The sequence below is a fragment of the Tachypleus tridentatus genome, chromosome 2 (assembly GCF_004210375.1).
Source record: "Tachypleus tridentatus isolate NWPU-2018 chromosome 2, ASM421037v1, whole genome shotgun sequence".
Classification (NCBI taxonomy): Eukaryota; Metazoa; Arthropoda; class Merostomata; order Xiphosura; family Limulidae; genus Tachypleus; species Tachypleus tridentatus.
Window position 1 is genome coordinate 154,916,136 of NC_134826.1, and position 22,942 is coordinate 154,939,077.

Consider the following 22,942-nt stretch of genomic DNA (forward strand, 5'->3'; position numbering starts at 1 on the left):
GATAAAAGAAAAAGATAGGTTGAAAAACTACTACTAATTTATAGCCTAACCAGGACAGCTTCTGATCATCATGGAAACAAAATTTCTGGAGAGCAATAAAAGGTTTGATCTTGATACGCTTGTTATCATTGAGCTGAGCCTCGAATACGGAACAGTAATCTCTATATGGGAGAAGCACAGTAATGATACCACCAGAGTAGACAGACTTATTCATGGTGTCAGCAAGCTCATTGAAATGGAAGATAACAAAAAATGGGCCAGTCAGTTTTGAATATCAACAAGAACAGGGTGAGAACTAACATGAAGCAATTCCAGGGACAGCAGAGAGCTAAGAGAGTTGATATAAATAGCACAATTGATGTACTCCATAATTTCTGTGTGACCTAGGCCAACAGAAATGGCATACAACTAGGCAGTGAAACACAGAAAACAGAGAGAGGATCCTGAGAGCAACCACAAACCACAGCAGAACACACAGAGCCACTTGATTTCAAAACATCAGTATAAACAGGAATGAAAGAATGGTTTGAAAGATGTTAAGCAAACAGAAGATGGTACAACTTCCAATCTGCCTTCCTCAGATAGCTCAAAGAAATATCATAGGTGGGGATGAGCTAACCAGTAGAGACAACATCATCACTCAAGAACAGACCCAGCTGCATCTGGATACAAAGACAAAAGGAAGAATGGCAGACTGTCTGTTCTAAATGAGTATCGCCACTGATGAAGAAAGACAACCCCAATTAGGATGCTGAGGTAAGGTTTAAAGTTTTAAAACATACTGTAAAAGAAAGTTTCAAGGGTAGAGGTGAAAAGGAGGTTCATGGAATTTGGAATAGAAACCTTGGACTGGAGAAGTGTGGAGTGCCCCTCATGTACAGCCGAAGCCCCAGATGGATATTGGGGTCCAATATCTTGAAGGCTGAGGTACTGGCAGAACTATAGACCAAAATACAATAGTCCAATGTGGATCAAGTGAGGGCATAAGATCTTGATCTTGAGCACAGAACATTAATCCAATCTCCAAGAGGTGAAAGAAAGGACACAGATGTTCAATGCCTTTGTATACTTGACACACAGTCAGAGATAAGCCCAAGAACTTTGCCTCAGGAACTATGGAAAGAATACCATCACCAAGATAGAGCTCGTGATTGGGGTGAATACCCCATTGGTGCAAAAGTGTATGTAAATGGTTTTGGAGAAAGAAGAGATCAAACCATTTGCCACGGTTCACTCCAACAAACAACTAATGGCAATCTGAATTAGTCTCTCAGTAAATCTTATGCTCAATAAGTGACACAACGTGTGGAAGTTATTGAAATAGAACTCACTTCCAACAAAAGAGGAAATTGTACAGTGATAGCATTATTTCCGATATTGAAAAGAGTGACACTCAAGACAGTTTTGACGGACTCCAAGTTCCTGTGGAAAAGAGTGGGAAGCATCAAGCCAATAAAGATTTTGAATCATTGGTCATTAAAAAGTTCCAGATAAAAACTCATATGAGTGGAGGTCTCACAAATTGTCATACCTAAACAGTGTCCTAAGCCTTCTCAAAGTTAGAGAATACAGAAAGATGTCACTTGAGAAAGACTTCCCTGATTGATGTTTCGAGTCGAATTAGGCCATCCAAGGGCCCACACTGGGTGTGAAAAAATGAGATTGTTTGATATGAGGTACCAAACAAGATGAGCATTAACCATCCTCTCTAAGGTCTTACAGAAACAGCTTGTCAAAACAACTGGTGATAATGAGAATGAATCTTAGGATCCCTCCTAGGGTTAGTGAGATAGAGGACAACAGCCTGATGCCAAGCATCAGGAAAAACATTCTCATGTTAAATTTGGTTAAAGCAACCAGAATAACAGCAAAAGAAGCAGGAGAAAGATGACATAGCATCTCACAGTGAACATCATCAGGTCCAAATGATATACTGCTAGATCAATAAAGACCAAGTTTGAGTTCCACAAGTGTAAATGTGCAATTATAGTCATAGAGACAACTGGCCTGAAAGGAAAGAGGTAATCTCTTTGCCCAAGATATAATGGCCAAGTAATAGATGAATGAGAAATGTTCTTACTGAGAGCATCAGCAATGTTTTGGGCATCAACAACTTCCCATCCATTGGAAAGCAAGATCAAAAGGTGGGGCAAAAGCATACTGCCCACTGACCTTCCAAATCTTCTCTCATATGATTTTGAAACTGGTGGCAGAAGAAATGATAATTACAAACTTAATTGATGATTTCTTCTGGCTTTGAAATCTTACCTGCTGAGCATGGGCACAAGCCTACTGGAAAGCAATGAATTTCGAAAGTGTGGGATATTTATGAAAGGTATCCAGACCTGTTTCTGAACCTTCCATTCCTTTTGGCAGGCAGGATTCCACCAATGGACAAAGATACTGTGGAAAATATGTTGAGATTTAAGGTATAGAATGAACAGCTGTCTGGATAATATAGTCAGTCGTTGCTACCATGCAGTCGTCTATCGATTGCATACAGACGATGGTAGGATCAAGTTCCACGAGAGCAGTAAAAGACGGATAGTTGGACCATGCCAACTTCCACCAAAGCATGTGGGTTGGCTGGCATTGACCATGGCCATTCTCCCTCAAAATGATAAGATAATGATTATTGCCCCATGGATCAATGTCAACCCTCCAAGAAAAGTGAGTGAAAAGTAAAATGGAGCAGATACAGAGATTAACAGCAGTAAAAGACTGACTAGGTGCATGAAATAAGTATAAGAAGTGGTACTAAAGAGAGAAAGGCTGTGATCTGAGAGCATGCACCCTATGGAACAATCCTTCCCCTCAATATCAGCACCAATCCAGAGGGGATTATTTTCCATTAAAATCCCACAGGATTAAAAAGGGAGAAGGCAACTGTTCAATGAGAGCATCAAAGTCTGACTGATTATAGGTCTCTCCTGGAGACAGGTAGAGATGATACAACAAGGGATGATACAACCCAAGGAAACATGGATGACTACAGCCTCCAAGAGTGTAATGAGTGGCAAAGACAGGGTAGGCACTTACTGATCACCGGCAGTGCCACTACTCCATCACGCAACCTATCATTTCAGTATAAAGAAAACTGCTGAAAGATAGGCAGGTTTCCTGCAAGAAAATACACACATGATGATAAAAAATCAATCAAAGCCTTAATGTTGTCCACATCAGAACAGAAACCCTGTATTAAAGTTGTCATTTTTACATAGGTGGAGAAAAACTCTTCTGATTTCAACCATACCATTTTTCTTTAGTCTGTCCTTAGCTGAGTGTGAAACTCTCTGTCAATAGACATAGATTCTAGTGACTAGGAGCATGAACAAATAATCATTCTGCATTTCGGAGCCAAAGAAGATGGACTCACGTGGACTCCAGAAGCCATGGCTAAAGGAAGTAGATCCGAGTGAGGAGCCACTGGAAGAAATGGTGAGGAGAGAGATAGAATGAAGGGCAAAAGATTTTTCATATGGTAGGTGAACAGCTGTCAGAGGCACAAAAAGATCTGTCTGCACTCCCACTGTAGCAGTGGAACAGAGTGCAGCAGCATAAGTCCAAGGTGGAGTGAGGGACAATAGCTTCTGAGCCTATGGGTAGTAGATGTGCTTTAGTCTTTAAATATTGTACATTTTTCTCCTCCACCCACTCATGGTAAAATCTAAAGAAGAGAGGTAGAAATCGCTACCGTTAACACAGTGAGATTCCAGTTCACACTCGTATGCATTGTGGTCTTTGCCACCACAACGAGCACACGTCAAAGAACCATCACAAGATACCTTTGAATGACCAAACCATAACACAGAAAACATCAGAGAAGGTTGGGAATATATAGCCATACTTACAGTTCAAGTAACCTACTTTGATAATGTCAGGTGGACGTGGCAACGTTAACATCAAAATAAGGACATTTGTTGGCAGCAAAATTTTGTCCTTAAGAGTAGAGATACAGCAAACTACAGAAGTGCCTTGGCTTGAGAAACCAACAAGGATCTCTGACTCAGAAATATTCTTTACATATTTCTCAACAATATCTCCTCTTGAAAAATTCAAAGTAGCTGGGGAATAACCCTGATGGCCTTTGAATTCAGGAGGATTTCAGTGTGTTGTGGTGCATATGTTTCCACCAAAGTATCTCCAGAGTGCAATTTCCTGAATGACTTTGATAAACCAGCAAGCCCCTTGAATACCTTTTGAAAGAAAAAAGGAAACTTCTACCCTTAGAATTTCTCAGATAACAAATGAAGGATAAGAAAACGAGGTATGGAATCCAACTGTGATGGTGACTGAACAATAGTCATCCATACATGGTTATTTTCCAATAAGCTGTTATTGTTTTGTTTTTTACTACTTTATTATTTTTTTCAAAGATTGGAGAATCCATAATGAGTAGAGAAAGATTCAGTGACCAATAATCCCACCCACCATGGAGCCCTATAAGGGGATGCACTATAATGCCAAACAAGGACACAACAGTAATGCCAGGGTTTCATTAGCACTATACTCAAACACCTGCATCAATCAGACACAATGTCGACAATACCTGCTGAGAACATCCAAAACTGAACCTAGCTCAACACGACCAACCAACAGAACCTGGGGGATGTGGGTTCAAGACTGCCCATCCACAGGAATTCAAGGCAAAAGTGGCATGTTGAGGTTGTACCTTTCAACCACCAGGATCTTGTCCTTCTCCAAACATGACATACACATTCTCAAAGGGAGTAAATTGAAAATAGAGAACCTTCTCTGGGAGGTCCCCTCACCATGTACAGGAGTCCACTTTGACAGGCACTGTGGTAGGACAGAAACAAATATCATGCATCATGGAAGTATTAAAATGTTGAAACCACAGAACAGTTTATAAGGTTGAAGCAACAATCACAGCTGAGAATGTGTAGTAGAAGATAGCCTAAACTGACCACAGTCATATAAGTAGTGTTTAGAGAGTATATAAGAAGCAGAAAACTATTTTCTATAAAATGATGCAGCACAACTTTGGTCAGTAAGTGTTTGAAGACTACACGTTGTGTGTTAACACAGTGTTTTCTAAAATTATGTAAAACATATACATTTGACTGACAAACATTTATTGAATTCTGGCCACCATTAAGCCAATGCACTTTTATTTTTATTCACTAACCAACTGCTACAAAATTGATAAATAACACTTTCTATTTAATGAAGAACTATCCAAACCTACACTAATGGCAAAAAGATGCTGAAAATAACCTACCATAGGTTTAGCAGGTTTGAAACCTGGAAGGTGAGAGACATTAGCATCTTTCAAGAACAAAGTATCGCCAACTTTAGCATCTTCAGGTGACCTCATACCAGCAACAAGACATCCCACTTGGCCAGTAAATCTTAAATATAAAAAAACTTACTTAAACACATATTACAGTACAAGCTGATTTATCTACCATTTATGGACCTACATACAGCACGTTCATTTAAACCTGGTCTATACATCTACACCTTAACACTTCTATACATGTTAACGGTTCTTCTATACACCTATACCAGGTCTATACATCTGCACCTTAACACTTCTATACATGTTAACGGTTCTTCTATACACCTATACCAGGTCTATATATCTACACCTTAACACTTCTATACATGTTAACAGTTCTTCTATACACCTATACCAGGTCTATATATCTACACCTTAACACTTCTATACATGTTAACAGTTCTTCTATACACCTATACCAGGTCTATACATCTACACCTTAACACTTCTATACATGTTAACAGTTCTTCTATACACCTATACCAGGTCTATACATCTACACCTTAACATTTCTATACATGTTAACAGTTCTTCTATACACCTATACCAGGTCTATACATCTACACCTTAACATTTCTATACATGTTAACAGTTCTTCTATACACCTATACCAGGTCTATACATCTACGCCTTAACACTTCTATACATGTTAACGGTTCTTCTATACACCTATACCAGGTCTATATATCTACACCTTAACACTTCTATACATGTTAACGGTTTTCTATACACCTATACCGGGTCTGTATATCTACACCTTAACAGTTCTTCTGTACACCTATACCAGGTCTATATATCTACACCTTAACACTTCTATACATGTTAACAGTTCTTCTATACACCTATACCAGGTCTATATATCTACACCTTAACACTTCTATACATGTTAACAATTCTTCTATACACCTATACCAGGTCTATATATCTACACCTTAACACTTCTATACATGTTAACAGTTCTTCTATACACCTATACCAGGTCTATACATCCACACCTTAACACTTCTATACACCTATACCAGGCCTATATATCTACACCTTAACACTTCTATACATGTTAACAGTTCTTCTATACACCTATACCAGGTCTATATATCTACACCTTAACACTTCTATACATGTTAACAGTTCTTCTATACACCTATACCAGGTCTATATATCTACACCTTAACACTTCTATACATGTTAACGGTTCTTCTATACACCTATACCAGGTCTATATATCTACACCTTTACACTTCTATACATGTTAACAGTTCTTGTATACACCTATACCAGGTCTATATATCTACACCTTAACATTTCTATACATGTTAACAGTTCTTCGATACACCTATACCAGGTCTATATATCTACTAGAATAATTTAAGTTGTCACAGTTTATGAAAAGCCTTGAAGATATGAATAACATCCTAAATTATTCACTTTTGTAAAAATATATTACAAGAAGTATGATAACAAAGTCTGATGGTAATCAACACTTAGTGATTTGATACTAAATCTGAGTGGATAACAGTTCACACAAACCATGTCTGCATGTAATTCACACCTTGTGATTTGATACTAAATCTGAGTGGATAACAGTTCACACAAACCATGTCTGCATGTAATTCACACCTTGTGATTTGATACTAAATCTGAGTGGATAACAGTTCACACAAACCATGTCTGCATGTAATTCACATCTTGTGATTTGATACTAAATCTGAGTGGATAACAGTTCACACAAACCATATCTGCATATAATTCACACCTTGTGATTTGATACTAAATCTGAGTGGATAACAGTTCACACAAACCATGTCTGCATGTAATTCACACCTTGTGATTTGATACTAAATCTGAGTGGATAACAGTTCACACAAACCATGTCTGCATGTAATTCACACCTTGTGATTTGATACTAAATCTGAGTGGATAACAGTTCACACAAACCATGTCTGCATGTAATTCACATCTTGTGATTTGATACTAAATCTGAGTGGATAACAGTTCACACAAACCATGTCTGCATGTAATTCACATCTTGTGATTTGATACTAAATCTGAGTGGATAACAGTTCACACAAACCATGTCTGCATGTAATTCACACCTTGTGATTTGATACTAAATCTGAGTGGATAACAGTTCACACAAACCATGTCTGCATGTAATTCACACCTTGTGATTTGATACTAAATCTGAGTGGATAACAGTTCACACAAACCATGTCTGCATGTAATTCACACCTTGTGATTTGATACTAAATCTGAGTGGATAACAGTTCACACAAACCATGTCTGCATGTAATTCACACCTTGTGATTTGATACTAAATCTGAGTGGATAACAGTTCACACAAACCATGTCTGCATGTAATTCACACCTTGTGATTTGATACTAAATCTGAGTGGATAACAGTTCACACAAACCATATCTGAATGTAATTCACACCTTGTGATTTGATACTAAATCTGAGTGGATAACAGTTCACACAAACCATGTCTGCGTGTAATTCACATCTTGTGATTTGATACTAAATCTGAGTGGATAACAGTTCACACAAACCATGTCTGCGTGTAATTCACATCTTGTGATTTGATACTAAATCTAAGTGGATAACAGTTCACACAAACCATGTCTGCGTGTAATTCACATCTTGTGATTTGATACTAAATCTGAGTGGATAACAGTTCACACAAACCATGTCTGCATGTAATTCACACCTTGTGATTTGATACTAAATCTGAGTGGATAACAGTTCACACAAACCATATCTGCATACAATTCACACCTTGTGATTTGATACTATAACCGAGTGCTACCTAGAAGTAGCTGTTCTGTATAGAACTGAACTTACAATCTGGTTACCAGGGTTTCTTCAGGATGAAGAATACTCAGTTCACGGACTTCATATGACTGGCTAGTGAAATGTGATGAAATGTAATCCCCAATCTTGATAGATCCATCAATAACTTCTACAAGAGCTATAGCTCCTCGAAAGTGGTCAAACCAAGAATCAAATAGAAGTGCACGAAAAGGTTTTTGTGGGTCCCCAGGGGGCCTGTAAAGTTGAAGTAATGCTTGAAAATAATAAATACAAAGAAATATAAAAATATTTTAAACTATTTAAAGAAAATTATTTTAAATCTTCAATTTTGTATTTAGTTAGTCAGCATTTTTCAAAGATAAATACTAGCAACCTTAGGAACTGTGCTTGTGTGACAAACAAGTAATTTTTACAACATCCTATCTGGATAGGTTGGAACTCTCAAATTAAGTTGGTAGTTTCTTCTGATTGTTATTAAATTAAACTGATTGAGGCTCATAAAAAAAACCTAGAAAAACAAAACTTTCATCAGATTTGTTTATTGTTAAGTTCAAAGCTCCACAATGGACTTTCAGTGCTATGACCAACACAAGAACCAAAACCTCGCCTGTAATAGTATGAGCTGTCATACTTATTACTGAGCCACAGGAAAATCCATGGCTATTTAAACCCAATTTTTAGGATTAGGAACTATTAGCCTTTCAGCTGAGCCAATGGAAAACCCATTTGTACCAAAACCCTGTTTTTAGTGTTATGACTTTCATCTCAGCCATTGTGAGATCCTTCATCAGAAAACTAATGAATGTTGACATAAAAAAATGTCAGTTTTAACTTCTGTTACTTTGAAAAGGAAGAAAATTAAAGATCATTCAGCACAAACAGTATATTCATGAAATTAGACTAAATTAGCTGGTGACAGTAATACATTATTTACTGACAACATTAATACAGAATATTCATGAAATCAGACTAAATTAGCTGGTGGCAGTGATACATTATTTACTGACAACATTAATACAGAATATTTGCGATATCAGACCAAATTAATTGGTGGCAGTAATACATTATTTACTGACAACATTAATACAGAATATTTGTGAAATCAGACTAAATAAACTGGTGGCAGTAATACATTATTTACTGACAACATTAATACAGAATATTTGTGAAATCAGACTAAATTAGCTGGTGGCAGTAATACATTTTTACTGACAACATCAATACAGAATATTGTGAAATCAGACAAAAGTAACTGGTGGCAGTAATACATTATTTACTGACAACATCAATACAGAATATTGTAAAATCAGACTAAATTAACTGGTGGCAGTAATACATTATTTACTGACAACATCAATACAGAATACTGTGAAATCAGACTAAATTAACTGGTGGCAGTGACACATTATTTACTGACAACATCAATACAGAATATTGTAAAATCAGACTAAATTAACTGGTGGCAGTAATACATTATTTACTGACAACATTAATACAGAATATTTGTGAAATCAGACTAAATTAACTGGTGACAGTGATACATTATTTCCTGCAACATTAATACAGAATATTGTGAAATCAGACTAAATTAACTGGTGACAGTGATACATTATTTCCTGCAACATTAATACAGAATATTTGTGAAATTAGACTAAATTAACTGGTGGCAGTGATACATTATTTACTGACAACATCAATACAGAATATTGTGAAATCAGACTAAATTAACTGGTGGCAGTGATACATTATTTACTGATAACATCAATACAGAATATTTGTGAAATTAGACTAAATTAACTGGTGATAGTGATACATTATTTACTAACAACATTAATATGTAATAAGAAATTTTACAACACTGTGTAAACAATTACATGGTGTTCCATAGTGTAAATGAAAATTAAACAATATAGGAACAGCAGCATGTTACAGTGTCATTTGTTTGAAAACTGATTCAACAAGAAATAAAGCATCAATAAAAATGACCAATCACTTCAGGTTTTTAAAACATTTTACTGTAAATTTGTCAGTTTGTTCAAATACTAAAAAACTCTTACGGTGAAATCCTTTCAACAACTGCTCTCAGAACATCACCTATTCCAGTTCCAAGCTTTGCTGAAACCTGTAACATCACAAACCAAACCACTAATTAAAATTGTATGATTAGAGGTACTTTGTTGATGCTGATTACAAACACGTAGTAAGAATTTGTTGATCATCTCTAGATATGAGTTACTATAATATCTCAGTATTTTATCAACACTATACAAAATACCATGTAATCAATTCAGTACAGTTTACTTGGACAGTTTAATGAGTGAAGTTTGGATAACTTCACAGTGAACAAGATCTTAATTTACATTCTGTAGACTTTTAAAAAGTAATTTATTTACATTTTCACATGGAGTTACAGAAGTTTAAAAACATGTTAATTTTCACCTTCTTCAGATTCACATTTCTTTTAACCCTAAAACAGCAGGAATTTTGCAGGTAGCAGTATCAACTGATGATGACGGCCATTTAAGGGTTAAAAAAAACATGTGGTTAGAACAAAAAGTTTAAAACTGCATCATCATTTCATCAGTACAAAAGATAGAATATGTTACGTGATTAATAAAATCTGCCTAGAACAACATTTCAGGTTGTAAAGAGAAGATATAATTATTTGCTTCACTTATTTATTTATTGTTCTATTTTTAAGAAAAGTAAGTTTCATAATTTATTTCTAAATAGTAATAATACACACATGCATGCCTACAATGTATATTAACTCAAATGTTACTGTAAAATACAAAATGCATTAAATCTCAGCCAAGACTAAAGCTCAGTTTCATATTACTGGACACAGTAACATGAGTGCACATGCTCTGCAATGAATGCAAGTTATATAATGTTAGCTATGCACAATTAGAAGGTCAATATAATTGAAATTTTAATCAATACATAACATTATAAAAATTTAAGCTACTGGGACTAAACATTTGTATTTTCATATGTTATAATATGTAGTCATTCCAGAATGAATAAAACAATTTATATTTATTTCCCAATGTTTTCATGATGGTTACAACATTGGACAGTTGACAAACCCCACATAGGATATAGAAAATAACATTAATTATAAAGTCTTACTAAAACAAATGTTTGAAATGTATTTAGGAGGTTTCAGAGACTACACAAATAACACTTGATATTTTAGGGATAAAGAATATTTTTTTAATCATAACATGAAATCACTTTGCACTTGGACGAGGTACCTAACACACTCAATATTTCCAGAAACAAATCTTTAGTAAAAATATTTCATTAAAAAAAACTTGTAATCTTTACTACAAGATACATGTGCTGTATCAAATAATTTCAATGCTCAAATGTGTATATGATGCTGAGCCTTTGGCAAAAGGGTTGAACATCAAGCAAATATACGCCTAATCAGTAAGACTGGTGATCAAGAATAAAAATAGTGCTAGTTAAGATCTCAGCAGTGTCGTGCTTCTATTGGTTTGAATAGTCATTTACATGGTACTAAGCAGAAATCAGTAGAATTATCAAGGGTAGTAGCAAGCTAAATGTTGCACAAATAGGGGGCAGTACAAGTCGAGAAAGCTTTTGCAAGAGGAGGTAAGACACTATCAGAAAAAAACACATGGCTTCAAATTATACTTAACAATGTTCTGCATCTAGTTTGTTTGTTGTTCTTATCCTTGAAACAAAATTAATTTTTTATCATCCATTATTCCAGAACTGGATTTCTAATGGTTTTTAGTTAAAAAGCACTTTGAAACTTAGAAAATGACATAGCTTAAATCCTAAAAAGAAACCCAAGAAAACACGCCTTGAGAATCTCTGAAGGTTCAATACTGAAGAGCTTCTCTATCTGCTCAACTACTCTGTCAGGTTTAGCATTCTTCAAATCAATCTTGTTCACTACAGGAATAATGGTCAGGTCAGAGAGAAATGCCAGGTTGAAATTTGCCACTGTTTGTGCCTGAACTCCCTGAAAAAACATAAAACCCAGAATATAGTTTCTAAGAAATGCTTATCTTATAATTGAAACAACAGGAAAACACAGAGTAACACTAGTTAGACTGAACAACACAGATACAACTTTGTTAACGTACATCATCAGTAGACCTCACGAGTTTCTTAGCCTGCCCGTTAAACACCTAAAGTGTATAAAAACGAGTGAATGGAGTGTCTTTCCAATAAAATGTAACCATAACTGGCTTACCTCTCCTAGACAAACCTATAACTAAACTTGATAAAACTTTCCTGTTTTCCCTATATTAAATTAGTAGCACTCTCTTCCCTTTAAGTAAACTCAATGAAACTCACCTGTGCTTCCTAAACAAACCTATTATATTTAACATATTGTTCCATACCAAATGGTTTTACTTAATAAACCTGTAACTAATAATAGTTAGAGCCTTACTTCTACAAACATATAATAATAAGAAAATAAATGAAAATTTTTCATATGTTTCTGTCCACAATTCACACACACACACATATATATATATATATATACTATCCTTCAAGAAAAACAACTTGCATCATTAAACAAAACATCGTTCCTGATACAAACATGTAAGAAACAGATACACTATAAACCTAAGGAAACATAAGCTAATAATATATAATACAAACTTCACAGCTAAACATTACACCTACAGGTAAACAGAAACCTGTTGTCCAGGACATACACACATTAAAATACACAAACTTGTCAGCTAAGGTTCACACCCACAAACATACACAAAGCTGTCATCTAGAATTCACACACATTAAAATACACAAACTTGCCAGCTAAGGTTCACACCCACAAACATACAGCAAGCTGTCATCTGGGATTCACACACATTAAAATACACAAACTTGTCAGCTAGGGTTCACACCCACAAACATACACAAAGCTGTCATCTAGAATTCACACACATTAAAATACACAAACTTGCCAGCTAAGGTTCACACCCACAAACCTACAGCAAGCTGTCATCTGGGATTCACACACATTAAAATACACAAACTTGTCAGCTAGGGTTCACACCCACAAACCTACAGCAAGCTGTCATCTGGGATTCACACACATTAAAATACACAAACTTGTCAGCTAGGGTTCACACATACTAAAATAGAGACCTATCATCTAAACTTTCCACCTAATAAGATACACAAACTTGTCAACTAAATAAACCTAATTAGTAACTGTAGAAAATATCTTACTTGATTTGCATCAACTAAAAGTATTACACCTTGACATGAAGATAATGACCTTGAAACTTCATATGTGAAATCAACATGGCCCTGTTAACAAATAATTAATGAAACTTGTTTAATAAATACATAAATCTGTTTATTAATAAAAGCAGATAGTCTACTACTGTTGAAACATTTAGCCCATAAGTCATTACCAATCTAAACACTTCAAATGAATATATAAAAAAATTATCACTAGGAGTACACATAGTGTAAAATCTATAAATACTTGTTGAAAGTAAAAACATCGTAGTTTTAATTGAAAAAACATAACTCTCACTCAAACAGAAGCATCCAAATACAACCTGTATGATAATCATAAAGCTCTACAGAACAACTAGTACCACAGTCACAAACCCTCAAAAAACAACTTGACACTGGGAGAGTCGCTCGTCTATAAACCTGACACTGGGAGAGTTGCTCGTCTATAAACCTGACACTGGGAGAGTTGCTCGTCTATAAACCTGACACTGGGAGAGTTGCTCGTCTATAAACCTGACACTGGGAGAGTTGCTCGTCTATAAACCTGACACTGGGAGAGTTGCTCGTCTATAAACCTGACACTGGGAGAGTTGCTCGTCTATAAACCTGACACTGGGAGAGTTGCTCGTCTATAAACCTGACACTGGGAGAGTTGCTCGTCTATAAACCTGACACTGGGAGAGTTGCTCGTCTATAAACCTGACACTGGGAGAGTTGCTCGTCTATAAACCTGACACTGGGAGAGTTGCTCGCCTATAAACCTGACACTGGGAGAGTTGCTCGTCTATAAACCTGACACTGGGAGAGTTGCTCGTCTATAAACCTGACACTGGGAGAGTTGCTCGTCTATAAACCTGACACTGGGAGAGTTGCTCGTCTATAAACCTAACACTGGGAGAGTTGCTCGTCTATAAACCTGACACTGGGAGAGTTGCTTAGTCTATAAACCTGACACTGGGAGGTTGCTCGTCTATAAACCTGACACTGGGAGAGTTGCTCGTCTATAAACCTGACACTGGGAGAGTTGCTCGTCTATAAACCTGACACTGGGAGGTTGCTCGTCTATAAACCTGACACTGGGAGAGTTGCTCGTCTATAAACCTGACACTGGGAGAGTTGCTCGGTCTATAAACCTGACACTGGGAGGTTGCTCGTCTATAAACCTGACACTGGGAGAGTTGCTCGTCTATAAACCTGACACTGGGAGTGTTGCTCGTCTATAACTGCAGGAGTGAAACGATTCAGAGTAAAGTTCTTTAACCATTTATTGAACTTTTATAAAAATTATAATTTCACTTACAGGTGTGTCAATCAGATTGAGAAGATAAGTGTTCCCTTCATATTCATAGAAAAGGGAGGCACTTTGAGCTTTAACAGTAATTCCTCTTTCTCTCTCAACTGGCAATTTGTCGAGCACTTGTTTGTTCTGATCGTTCTTTGATATGGTTCCTAAAGAATGAAGTAAACTGATTAAATTACACATACTTCAAAGTAATAATTTACATTTAATAATATGCACACTGTATATATACCTGCTGTTATAAATATAAAACAAGCAAGCAAAGTTCAGTAGTAAACAAGACACAGCAAACTAACACCTCATTATCTTGGATTAGTTTTTAATTTCAAACAACTGCATTAAAATCAAATAGTGTCACAGGTGGAAAAGTAATAAACCATCCACAATGTAAAATGTTTCACGTAGTGGGATCGATAACACATTAAGTCCTTTATTATAAAGTATATGGTCAATATTAGGATATACTATAAACCATCTACAATGTAAGGTGTTTCACGTAGTGGGATCGATAACACATTAAGTCCTTTATTATAAAGTATATGGTCAATATGAGGATATACTATAAACCATCTACAATGTAAGGTGTTTCACGTGGTGGGATCGATAACACATTAAGTCCTTCATTATAAAGTATATAGTCAATATGAGGATATACTATAAACCACCTACAATGTAAGGTGTTTCATGTGGTGGGATCGATAACACATTAAGTCCTTCATTATAAAGTATATGGCCAATATGAGGATATACTATAAACCATCTACAATGTAAGGTGTTTCACATGGTGGGATCAATAGCATATTAAGTCCTTCATTATAAAGTATATAGCCAATATGAGGATATACTATTCCAAATCTAAATTTTATTTCCATGGAACTTTAAATTAATATAAGAAAATAATAAATGAAAATGTTTTGAAAAACAAATCAGTACACTTTATTAAAAAGAACACAAAATGGAGCACATGACACTATCATTTCAGTAATCAAATAGTTAATGTACTTTCAAGGTTCATATGTAAGCTGAAACTACAACTATATATCAGTGGAGAAGATTGAATTGAAAATACAAAACTAGCATACTCTACATGTGGTCGATTAACAAAGAGACGTGCAGTTAGCAGAAAACAGACATGGAATAATAAGGTACAAAATGAAAGCAGAACACCGATGCTGTAACTCACACTCACAATTCTGATAAACACAGATTGGTTGGTTGATTTGTTGTATTATTGCACAAAGCAATGAGGCTATCTGCACAAAACATCCAATAAAAAGTTAAAATTAGAGTAAATTCATAAAAGGAAATTAAAGTAAAACAAAACAAAGTTTAAGAAAAACATAAATAGCATAAAACCAATGTTTACATTTAGTCTACAACATTAAGAGAAAAACTACAGTAATACAAGTTGTAAAGGACTTTCTGTAGCGTAACTGGAATTATCATAACTCACCAGAAAGACTAAAAGGTAAGTACAAAAACCACCATCAGTCACCTGAAGTTGGCCTTTCCAGTCCTGGTTCCGAGTTATTTGATGTTATGGTCATTTTCAAAAAGTAATAAAAATTTTAAAAGACTTGTAGCAAAATTTTAATAATAACTCACCCGGATGTCTAACAAGTAATTCCAACAGCAGCGTTAGTCACCTGAAATTGGCCTTTCTAGCCCTGGTTCCAAGTTATTTAACGTTACAGCCATTTTCTAACTTCAAATTGAATGAGATGGACTGTGATTCTTAAAAGGGAATCTCATTAAAAAAGGTCTAATGTATAAATTAAAAAATTTAAAAGGCATTAAAAAGATTAATGGCTTTAAAAAACTAAAAACATTTCCAAGGTGGACAGTGTCACCATCACCAATAATACTAACATAATAGACAAACCTTGGGACAGAACATGTTTAAAATGGTGCCGTCATTGAGAGCCATAATGATGGCAAGAAAATAAAATGTGGCTTATTGTGCCCTGAGTGTTACACAAACTACACATTGGTGCATCAGTTCCAGATAAAAGAAAAGGATGAGTTAAAAAATTGTGGCCAATGACTAGTCTAGTTAGAACAACTTCCACTTTCCAATCCTTAGGAAGCAAAACGGCCAAAGTCCAATATAGGGTTTTACATGAAAAAGCTTGTTTTCACTTTGCTCACTCCAAGATGACTGCCAGCTGGCACAGAGCCAAGCCTTGAATACAGGACCATAGTCCATGTATGGAATATGCACAGCCATGATAGTGCAGAGCAGATAGATTTAGCTGCAGTATCAGCAAGATTATTCCTGTGAATACCAATGTGGCCCGGTATCCAGAAAAACTGGATAGAAGTAGAAGTTAAATAGAAATGGGCCACTCGGTTTTGAATATCAGCGAGAACAGGGTGTGAACTAACATAAAGTTATTCCAGGGCCAGTAGAGAACTAAGCGAGTCAGTATAAATAGTGCAGTTTGAGTACTGATTAGCTTCTATGTGATCCAGGGCAAGAAAAATGATAAACAGTTCAGCAGTGAACACAGAAGCTACAGAGGGGATTCTGCATGCAACCACTGAATCACAACAAACCATGGCAAAGCCCACACATAAATAGGAATGGAAAAATAGTTCTAAAGATGTTCAGCACATAAGAGAGTATTTCCAATCGGAAGTGTCTGCTTTTCTCAGGCGATTTAAAGATATTTCACATTTGGGGAATATAAGAAGCCATGGTGGAATGGGCTGACCATATACAGTAATGTTATCCAAGAACAGACCCAACTCATCCAAGTGTGACTAAATACAAAGGACTCAAGGAGCAATGGCAGATTGTTCTGAAAACGTATGGCTTATTGAAAAAGGAAAAGAATCCCAGGTGAGATGCTTTGGTTAGGAACAAAGTTTTGAAATATATAGTAAAGGCCTGTGCAAATGGCAAAGGTATAAAGAAGATTGTTGAGACTGTGTATAAACTATGAACCTGGGAAGCGTGGAAAGCCCCGGTGCAGAGCCGAAGTCCTTGATGATGAATGGGGTCCAGCCTCTTTAAGGCCAAGGTTCTGGCAGAGCCATAGACCACTGATCCATAGTCGAGTTTCAATCGAATAAGAGCATGATACATCTTTAGCATAAAATATCAATCCGCTCCCCAAGTGGTGAAAGAGAAGACACAGAGGATGTTCAGTGCTCTTGTGCATTTTACCCATAGCTGCCCGATGTGTGGTATAAAGATCAGTTACAGTCAAAAATAAGCCCCAAGAACTTTGTCTCCTGAACCACAGACAGCACAACTTCACTGATATGGAGTTCAGGATCAGGGTGAATACCCCATCATTGGTGACAAAAGTGCATGTAAATGGTTTTAGACAGAAGTTAAAGCAATTTGCTGTGGTCCACTTCAGTAAACGATTGAGGGCAGTCTGTAGTTGCCACTCAATATACCTCGTGTTTGATGACTGACACGAGATGTGAAAGTTGTCGACATAGAGCCTGTTTGCAATAGTTAGAGGAAGTTGTTCAGTGATGGCATTAATCTTTATACTGAAAAGTGTGACATTCAAAACACAGCCCTCAGGAACTCCAAGTTCATGTAGAAAAGAACAGGAAAGTGTCAAACTCACACAAACTTGGAATCTCCTGTCCATTAAAACATTTTTAATAAAAATAAGCAAATTGCCACATAACCAATATATATTGAGGTCTCGCAAAATGCCATACTTCCATGTTGTATCATAAGCCTTCTCAATGTCAAAGAATATCGATACAAGATGTCATTTGAGAAAGGCTTCTCTGATTGACATTTCAAGTCAAATTAGGTAGTCCATGGTGGAGCACTGTTGTTGGAACTCACACTGGGTGAGCAAGAGAAGGTTGTTTGATTCAAGGAAACAAATAAGATGAGAATTAACCATCCTCTCCAAGGTCTTACAGAGACAGCTCATCAAAGCAATTGGATGGTAGTTTGAAGGAATCTTGGGGTTTTTTCCAGGCTAAGAGAAAGGTAGGACAATAGCCTGGCACCAGGCATTAAGAACAACAATCTCCTGCCAGAACCAGTTAAAAACAATCAGAAGAATAGCAAGAGAAGCTGGAGATAGATGGTGCAACATTTCATAGTGTACATCATCAGGTTTAACCAATGTACTGCCACACCAATGAAGGGCTAGTTTGAGTTCCACCAGTGTAAAGGGACAATTATAGTCATAGAGACAATCAGCTCGAAAGGAAAGAGGTGATCGCTCTGCCTGAGTCTTGATGGCTAAGAAGATGGAGAATGAATCAGAAGTGCTAGAGACCTGGCAAAAGCTTTCACCTAGAGTATCGGCGATACTCTGGGTATCAGCTACTTCCTAGCCATCAGAAAGCAAAACTGAGAGGGGGAGAGAATTATATTGTCCGCTGACCTTTCAAATCTTGTCCCATATGACTTTGGAACTGGTGGTAGAAGGTATGCTGATTGTGAACTTAATCCAAGATTCCTTCTGGCTTTGACGTCTAACCCACCAAGCACATGCATGGGCCTGCTAGAAAGCAATGGAGTTCAAGAGTGTGGGAGATCTATGGAAAGTATCCCAGGCCCGTTTTTGAGCCTTCCGTGCCATGTGGCAGGCAGGACTCCACCATGGAGGAGGATATTGTGGAAAACGTGTCGAGGTTTTAGGAATACATTGAGGAGCTGCTTGTATAATACAGTCAGTTACTGCTGCCACACAGTCATCTATTGATGGCTCACAGACGATGGAAGGATCAAGTTCTGCGAAAGCAGTGAAAGAGGTCCAGTTTGCATGATCCAGCTTCCACCAAGGCACGTAGGTCGGGTGGCATCGACCATGGCTGGTCTCTCTCAAAATTATAGGAAAATGATCACTGCCTCATGGATTATATTTAACCCTCCATGAAAAATGGGAAAATAGTGAAGGGGAGCAAATTCAGATATCAACAGCAGTAAAAGACTGACTAGGTACATGAAAATAAATAGAAGAACCAGTATTGAAAAGAGAAAGGTTGTGATCAGAGAGCATACGCTCTACAGAGCGACCCCTACTATCAATGTCAGCACTTCCCAAGAGTGGATTGATGTCCATTAAAGTCCCCCAGAATTAAAAAGGTAGATGGCAACTGCTCGATGAGAGCATAAAGGTCTGATTGATCATAAGTCTCTCCAGTTGACAGGTAGAGAGAACAAACAATGATAGTATGACCCAAGGAAACACGGATGGCTAGGCCTCCAAGGGCATGTCGAGTGGGCCCATGCTGATCAACCAACAGTGCCACCCCTCCATGCACTCATCCATCACACAGCCTGTCATTTCTGTATAACGAAAACTGCCAAAAAGTAACTGTATTGCTAGGTTTCAGAAATGTTTCCTTAAGGAAAGACATACAGAATGGTAGGAAGCTATCAGTGTTTTGATGTGATCCACATTAGAACATAAATCTCGACAGTTCCATTGTATCAAGGTGGCCATTTTTACTTATGTGTAGGCAAATTGGGTGGAGAACCATTCTGTTTATGACCATGCTTTTTTTTTCTTTACTGTCTTTATTCGAGGGAGGTCTTTGCTGTTGGAAGAGGATTCCAGTGAGTGGAGACATAAACAAATGATTATTTTGCATCTTGGGGTGGGAGAAGAAGATATATCCAAGAAAATGCCTGTACCCAAAACCAAAGGAAGTAAATATTGGGATTTGTTGGAATGTTTGTAAAAGACACAGATGAGTGTTGAAGTTGATTCATCAACTTTTTTAACCATGGAGATCAAAAGACTTTTTATTTGTTTTGAGAATGATTCTTTCGGAGGCACAGAAAGATCCTTCTCTATTCCCACTGTAGTAATGGAATAAAGTGCAGCAGCATACATTTGCGATGAGGAGGTAGGTAGTTTTCAAACACTGCACCTCTTTTTCTTCCAACCATTTAAAGCAAGAACGGGTGAGAGCCATTGCAATTGATGCAATGAGGGTCCATGTCACACTCGTAAGTATCATGGCCCATGCCACCACAATGAGCACACATCAAAAAACCATGACGTGACATCTTCAAGTGACTGAACAGCTGGCACTGGAAACATCAGAGAGTGTTTGAAATGTATGGCCACACTCTGCAATTAAGATAACCTGCCTTGATGGTGGCAGGCAGACGTGATTGTGTAAATGTGAGAATGAGGACGTTGGTTGGCATCATAATTCCATCTTTGCGAGTGGATATATGTCTCACTGCAGAAACTCCTTGACTGAAGAAACCAGCAAGAATCTCTGGCTCAGGGATGTTCTTTAAATCCCTCTAAACAATAACTACTCGTGATGAATTCAAAGTAGCATGAAGTGTAATCTCAATAGGTATATTCCCAATCGCCTTTGAATGAAAGAAGAGTTCATTGTGTTGAGAAGTGGATGTTTCTACCAATATGTCATCAGACTGAAGCTTCTTTACTGACTTTGGAAAGCCAGCAAGTCCTTCTAGTCCCTTCTGAATGAAAAATGGAGACATATGCCCTGAAGATTTGTCTAAAAGAGAAGGTAGGATAAGGAAATGAGGTACAACAGGTGTTACAATAGTTGAAGACTGCTGCTTGGAATCTTCAAGACATGATCATTTACCTATGGACTGTTTTCACTATTTAAGTTTTTATTTGGAGATTCCACAATAAAAACAAAAAGAAATGTTTCGGTGCCCACTTACCCCACCCACCATGCAGCCATAAGAGGAGACACACTACAATGTCAAACAAGGACACTGCAACAATGCCAGGGTTTCTTGAGCACTATACCCAAACATCAGCATCAGATACAATGTCCACAACACCTGTTGTGAATATCCAAGACTGGTACTTGGTTGACCCTAGCTTAAATGGACCAGCTGATTGACCCAAGGGAGGCCCACTCCAAGGCTGTCCATCTAAAAGAATTCAAGGCCATAGTGGTGTGTTAGAGTTAGACCCTTCAAACACCAGGATCTTCTCCCCTTCACGGGTCACCACACACGGCAAACACAAACACGTGGGTGGATGTTCAGATCCCAGAGGAAGTAAACTGAAAGAACAGAACCTTCCCTGGAAGTTACTCTCACCACATACAGGAATCCACAATGAGGGTAAAAACACAGAAATATATAGAAACTCCTATTTTACAAAGAAAAACCCAAACAGAGAAATATATACACACACATAGAAACATCCTGTTTTACAAAGAACCCAAACACAGAAGTATGTGCATGCACAGAAACTCCTGTTTTACAAAGAAAACCCAAATGCAGAGATACGTACATGCATAGAAACATCCTGTTTACAAAGAAAAACCCAAAGACAAAAATATTTACACACACAGAAAAATCCTGTTTTTCAAAGGAAAACCAAAACACAGAAATATATACACACATAGAAACATGCTGTTTTACAAAGAAAAACCCAAAGACAGAAATATACATACACAAAGAAAGCCTGTGTAGAAATGAAGAAAATAACATTCCAACTCAGAAAGTCCCAATATCATATCAGCCACATCTGAAGAACCAGGGTAAAAGATGAAAGGCATGCCATTGTAGTAAATGGAAGACCTTGAACATCATCTGAAAAACTCTTCTAGAAAGAAGTTAATTGTCTAAAGCAGCGTGTAGTTGATAATGCACACAGAATTGTGGACAAAATAGTCTTAGATGAGAAAATTGAAAATGTGAGAAATTAACTACTGCATTAGGTTTTGAACCCCACAATGTAATGAGAAATTCCAAACACTGAGAATCAAATAAGGGAAGGAAAATCTTGGGATGTACATAGCAGATGAGACATAGTAACTCTCAACCAAAAGTCAATCCCTTAAACATAAACCTTAAAATCAGGCGATGGAGGGAACAACACTAAATATTCCATCAAAAAAGGTAAGTTCAAAATCAGAGGAGACAGAAGATAAGAATAATATAAGAAAAACATGATTAATGAATTCCAAAGAGGGTAAAAGAGGTTTAGGTAAATTTCCAGATATCACTCATGAATGGGAAGAATATTCTTGAGTGGGAGTAGAGTAGGCTGTACACATAACAGGTGGTGATGTTAGGGAAAGTCTCATAAGCAGGAACATTACTCATCAATTGAGAAACCTACAGCAGCAGTAACAGCTGTAATAGTTGCGACAGCCTAGAATTGTGAGAACATAGTGACAATTAGAAAGCAAAGAGGGTAAGAAAAGTTGGAAAAGGCAACCTTTTGTAATTCAAAAATGAAAAAAATTAAAGTAATATTAAAACAAAAAGTATAAAGGAAAACATCAACAAATGTGCAAGCTAAACAAGCACATCTGTACAATACTACTTCCAACAGCTGGTCTAATA

At 36.8% G+C, this 22,942-nt stretch overlaps 1 protein-coding gene across 5 annotated transcripts in view; it reads right to left on the reverse strand.

The window, feature by feature from the left end:
- The window catches only part of LOC143245416 (translation factor GUF1 homolog, mitochondrial-like), a 42,619-nt gene that overhangs the window by 15,075 nt on the left and 4,602 nt on the right, over positions 1-22,942 (reverse strand). For 4 of the 5 annotated variants that reach the window (XM_076491748.1, XM_076491749.1, XM_076491746.1 and 1 more), the window contains 6 exons: positions 14,650-14,798; positions 13,335-13,415; positions 11,947-12,108; positions 10,169-10,233; positions 8,142-8,345; positions 5,243-5,372 (listed from right to left, as the gene is read on the reverse strand). In XM_076491748.1, coding sequence (XP_076347863.1) covers positions 5,243-5,372; positions 8,142-8,345; positions 10,169-10,233; positions 11,947-12,108; positions 13,335-13,415; positions 14,650-14,798 — 791 coding nt within the window. The remainder of the gene's footprint in view (positions 1-5,242; positions 5,373-8,141; positions 8,346-10,168; positions 10,234-11,946; positions 12,109-13,334; positions 13,416-14,649; positions 14,799-22,942) is intronic. The other variant, XM_076491747.1, reaches the window with a different exon arrangement.